The following is a 6,000-nucleotide window of genomic DNA, read 5'->3' on the forward strand; positions in this document are numbered from 1 at the left end:
ACACTTTGGGCCCAATTTGGACATTTTCACTTAGGGGTGTACTCACTTTTGTTGCCAGCGGTTGAGTTATTTTGAGGGGGCAGCAAATTTACACTGTTATCACTCACTACTTTACATTGTAGCAAAGTGTCATTTTTTCAGTGTTGTCACATGAAAGGATGTAATAAATTATTTATAAAAATGTGAGGGGTGTACTCATTTTTGTGAGATACTGTATATTAGGCTCACATATAGACCTCATGCACAGGGATGCCTGAGGCCATATTAAGTACATTTTGGGCTCTATTTCCATGCCTTTGATACACAGTTGCCTTGTAAAAGCCAACCAAAGTAACAAATAGCTGTGCTTGGCTGTACACTGGTCTACGCCACTACTTGCATAAACCTATTCATGCATACAGGTGTACAACCCTGGAAAGTTTGCATCCAGGGGTATATGGCTTTGCCCATGTCTGGGTTTATGCAAGCAGTGGTGTAACCCTGTGTACAGCCATATACGGCCATCTGTTATTATAATCAGCTTTATGCAGCAGCTATGCAGCCTGGGCATGGAAATATTCCTGCAGTTTACGCTATGCGGCCACATGTGCCCCTGTGCATTAGGGCCACAATCCTATGGAAAGATTGTTGTTGAAACAAATGTTCTTGATGATAGGCTACCTTTAAGTGCTGAAAACTGAAGCCATGGAAAGGAAAACTTGCTGGAATGTGGGTAAAAAAGGAGAAATGTGATTTCTGAGAACACTATACTAATAATAATGCTTTGTCTCCACAGATTACATCAACAGTTGGAGGAGCTAATGATGCTTTTCAAGATACAGAAAGAAAGAGACCACTGGACTGTAAGAAGGCATTTGCTGACAAAGATAGCTGCTGATCAGCTGTTCAGGATTAGCCATTTGCTATATTTTAAGTAGTTTAAGTCTCCGTTCACTTGATTTATGTGGAAGATTATTTTTAACAATCATTTTGGCTGCAGAATGAGACTTCTTGTGGTGGAATTAATCCTAATTTGGGCCTACTCAGCTCAAGGAGGAATTCCAGCTGTGCCATGGAAGGTGCAGTGCCCATCACAGTGTGTGTGCCAGATACGTCCTTGGTACACTCCAAGATCAGCCTACAGAGAGGCCAATACTGTAGACTGTAATGACCTTTTTGTTTCATCGGTTCCAAGTGCCCTGCCAGCTGGAACACATACACTTCTTCTGCAGAGCAACAATATTGCACACTTGGAGCTGCAAGACTTGGATTATCTGGAAAACCTGACAGAGCTGGACTTGTCTCAAAACAGCTTCTCTCACATTAGAGACTTTAAAGCAAGAGACCTACCAAATCTTGTAAGCCTTCACCTTGAAGAAAATCAACTGGAAAGCCTACCTGAAAATAGTTTTTTCGGACTTGAGAGTCTGGAAGAATTATACCTGAACCATAACCAGTTGTCTGTGATACATCCTCAAGCTTTTTTAGGATTACAGCGCCTATTGCGCCTGCATTTGAACTCCAATTTATTGACAAGCTTAGACAGTCAGTGGTTTAAAGAATTGCCAGCTCTAGAGGTATTGATGGTTGGTGGCAATATGGTGAGCTCAATTCTGGATATGAATTTTAAGCCACTGTCCAACTTAAGAAGTCTTGTTTTGGCAGGCATGGATCTTAAGGACATATCAGACTTTGCCCTAGAAGGTTTGCAGAAGTTAGAAAGTCTCTCTTTTTATGACAACAAACTTATTGGAGTACCTAAGGAAGCCCTGCAAAGGGTGCCCAACTTGAAGTTTCTGGATCTCAATAAGAACCCATTGAGTAGAATTAAACAAAAAGATTTTGAAAATATGGCTCAGCTAAAAGAACTGGGGTTAAACAGCATGGAAGAATTAGTATCGATTGATGAAATGGCTCTTGTAAATCTGCCAGAACTGACCAAGCTGGAAGTCACCAACAATCCTAAACTGTCTTTCATTCATCCTCGAGCCTTCCAGAAACTTCCTCGCATGGAAACTTTGATGCTTAATAATAATGCTCTAAGTTCTTTGCACAGAGAGACTGTTGAATCATTACCAAATCTGCAGGAGATTGCTATGCATGGTAATCCACTGAGATGTGATTGCGTTATTCGTTGGGTAAATGCAACAGCACCCCATGTTCGTTTTATGGAGCCTCAGTCAACATTATGTGCTGAACCCCCAGAGTTAAGGCGCACACAATTACGATTAGTCCCATTTCGAGAGATGAGTGATCATTGTCTGCCCCTAATTCCTGTACCAAGTTTTTCTCCACGTGTACGTGCATCTAGTGGTCAGAGTATCACATTACACTGCCGAGCCCTTGCTGAACCAGAACCACAAATTTACTGGGTCACACCCTCTGGGGAAAGGCTTACAGTGTCTGCAGATTGGGGTGGCTACAAAGTACAAGAGGAAGGAACACTGGAAATACAGGTAGTGTCATCAGCGCATGCAGGTGTATATACATGTGTAGCTCAAAATCTGGTGGGAACAGATTACAAGAGCGTATATCTTATGGTCAACCAGATATCTCCAACTAGTGATGACCGAGTACAGCTTCAAGTGGGAGAAGTGGGCGAGCGTCATTTATTACTCTCCTGGATTCCACCTCTCAATGCACTTGGATGCAGCCTCCGCTGGAGTTGCTTAACACCTGGTGCCAGCGTGGAGCGGGCAAGACTCCCTGTTGGTTTAAATTCATACAATGTCACAAGATTACTTCCAGGAGAGGAATGCAGAGTGTGTCTTCGAGTTTCCATTCTTGGAGGCAGAGTGAGAACAGCTTGTGCTAGTGCTAGAACAAGGGACACTGGTACAGGTTATAAGCACAGAGGACAAAAAGCTCTCACTGCACTAGCCTTCTGCTTACTTCTGGCTGTGATTGGGTTACTTGCACGCTATCGTCCTGGTAGTAGAACAGATCCTACATCAACATGGTCTCTCAGTGGAAGAGTTATTTACCCACCCATCATACATCAGTGGGACAAAGACAAAAAAGAAGAATGTATCTCAGGCATCAATGTGCCAGCAACCCCTCTGTGGTAATACGTTTCACTAGAGTAATCTCTGACACTTTCCCAGAGAACAAACTATGGAGAGTAGTGCCTTGGAAGGAAAGTCAACAAATTGCCCAGGAATGGATATCAGGCAGACAGATAATGGGGCAAAATCACTATAGGGATAGAGAAATGTACAGAAACTAGCAGAAAGGCAAGTACAAATACAATTTTACATACCAGGAAACCTACAAACCTAATGAAAACTTACAGTGTGTAAATCTGATATAGAGAACAAAGACCCTGCTGTACACCTACAAAGAAATCAAATTGAAAAATGCATGAAAGACTACTTTCTCAATGCAGACACACATTTAATAAAAAAAAAACCACCATGCATTTTATAAAGCTTCTGTCATTGTAAGTGATATAATTACAAAAGAGGTGTATATGCTACAGAATGCTGTGATTCCGTTGCTGTGCAGTGTTTTCTTGGATTCCAAATGCCTTGGAACTACAAATGCAAAGGGTTATCTCCCTATTAGTTTCGTGAATCAAATAGAAATAATGCAGAAATATTAAGAACAGCTCAGAATAGGCCTGCTCTATTACCTAGTGGGAAAACATTGCAGAAATATAACCTAGAAGCAAGCCATCATGGCTCCCCACATGTCAGTTTCAAGGTAGGGGAAGGGGTGGATGTTCCATGTATTTGGACTGTATGAAGTTGAAACAAATTTGAACTTTGCAGAAGCAGGCAGCAAGACTCAACTTGAAATTTGTTTCTAACTAATATGTACAAGTGTGGTTGTTATAATAAAGCTGTAAACAGCAGTGCTGTCGGTGGTTCTATTAGAGATGGTGACAAAGTGCCACATGTTGACATAAGGAGTCCAAGACAATGTGCAAAATATATGAAAAAGTAATTTTGTAGCAGATTGTCTATGGGAGCAACTATAGTTATTTCTCTACTACTACCATGCAGATTCCAAATGTAATTTTCCAGGGGAGGTTTGAATTGCATTGTTGACTGTAGGTAAATATTAGTTTTTGATATCAACACTTTGCATCAAACATAATACAGCATATTTTAAAGGCATAATGAAGAAGCCCCATAGCTGTCACTGTTACTTCTGCACAGTTCACCTCCTCAACACATATTTCATATGTAATTTACCTTAGCTGATAAAAGTACAGCTAACATGAACAACTAACCTCAAATTATATAAGAAATATGAAAACTTTAACACAGGCTACATGTGTTTATTATCTGTTTATAAACTTACAAAAAGTAAGTTAGTACCTACAAAAGGTACTAAGAAAATATAAAGGTTGCCATTGCTGACCAATTTCTTAAGATGCTATTACTCTAGCAACTATCCACATTTTGGGACCTTAAAGTGTTTGTTACCCTAGGAAAAAAAACGGATCCTGTTCCCTTAAAGCATATAATGCAGCACAGTGCTTGTGCTGTGTAATTTGGCCCCCCATATCACCTGAAATACCTGGCTGATCCTGCCTGGCTATACCCAACCCCCCTGACACCGTGGTCAGTTTACGTGCCTCCGTCATCCGCAGCTCTCCTCTCTGCTCTCCTGTGTCCTCCTCCCCCCTCCCTGTCAGCTCTCACTAGTGCCGATCTGCTCCCCTCCCTACTGCATCAAAACTATCTGATCTTTATACCATCCCCATTCTTAGATAACAAGCTGTGTCCTAGTGCCTGTGCTTAATTTAAAAAAAAAAAAAAAAGCCGATTTCTACCTGTTTTTACAGCGCCTTCCAGCACTCATGTGACTCCCATCTCTCTCCTCCTCCCTGGCTGACATCAGCGGGAGTTCTCGGCCCTTCCCACTGGAGATGTCAGACAGGGAGAGGAGAGGGCCAAGAGTCGCGTGAGCGCCAGGAGGCATTGTGAAAACAGGTAGACATCTGCTTTTTTTTTTAAAAGTACAGACACTAGGACACAGGTTGTTATCTAACAGAGGGGATGGTATAAAGATCAGATAGTGGCTTAACAACCACTTTAAAGACTTTCAGAATAGGAAAATGGGAGCTGCTACTTCAAACTTGTGTGGAAGGTGCAGGGTCGGGAATTGCTATCATTACCTTTTCTTCACTACTTAAAGTTAAACTTTATAAACAAAAGCAAAATGGGCAAACAGGCAGGATTTGTATTGCAGAAGAGACATGATTTGTCTCTTCTGCATTAAAATGACCCACTTGAGAAGCTGGTTGTTAAGAAGCAGGCCGCTGCCACATCCTTAGCAACCAGCTTTTCAATGCATCCGAATGCATCTGAGTTTCATTACAACTTTTCTCAGATTCATATCGATTTGTTACTATGTCCATTCAGAAATTCTGATACATCCAAACCTCTGAAATTGGAAATGTATTTTACCTATAGATGACCAGGTGTTACATCACACCACAGGGCACACACTTTACTGCCCCTTCCACCTAGTGCCCTTATGAGGTACTGAGGTGCTTCCTCCCACCCTTTTGCTTGGCTTAGAAGAGGTGGACATACTCTAGAAGGGAATCAAGAGGACCTGGGAATGATGTTAGAAGATACTATGGAAGATTTTTCACTCCCAAATCACTATACACATAAAGTTGCGGCTTCACGCAATATTTTTGCCAATGTTGATATGCTCACTTCTGTGGTGAGCAGGCCTCAGCATTATCACAATTAAATCTCCTCTGTCTTGCCATGCCCCTTTGGGTAAAAGGAGACCTGCTAAATCTAAAAATATATTTCCTATTCATGAACATATAGAATGGGCAATGTATCATAATGTGGTCAATCCACAAAATATTTTTTCTCCTCCAAAGATCATTGTCAAGCTCTACCCATTGGAAAAAGGGTTCACCAAAAAGAGATCTGTTCTAGTAGTCGATCCTGCAATTTTAGTCTTAAAGTGGTTTTAAAGACTGAAGGTTTTTTTACCTATATGCATTTTATGCATGAAGGTAAAAAAAACCTTCTGTGTCACAGACCCCCC

The 6,000-nt window shown here is 41.3% G+C and overlaps 1 protein-coding gene across 1 annotated transcript in view; it reads left to right on the forward strand.

The window, feature by feature from the left end:
* LRRN2 (leucine rich repeat neuronal 2) overlaps positions 1 to 3,832 on the forward strand; it is a 64,716-nt gene extending 60,884 nt beyond the window's left edge. The window contains exon 2 of the mRNA XM_082247745.1: positions 776 to 3,832. Coding sequence (XP_082103871.1) covers positions 942 to 3,047 — 2,106 coding nt within the window. The 5' untranslated portion in view covers positions 776 to 941 and the 3' untranslated portion in view covers positions 3,048 to 3,832. The remainder of the gene's footprint in view (positions 1 to 775) is intronic.
* Positions 3,833 to 6,000: the final 2,168 nt, after the last annotated feature.

The sequence above is a fragment of the Pelophylax lessonae genome, assembly GCF_965119305.1.
Source record: "Pelophylax lessonae genome assembly, chromosome: 2".
Lineage (NCBI taxonomy): Eukaryota > Metazoa > Chordata > Amphibia > Anura > Ranidae > Pelophylax > Pelophylax lessonae.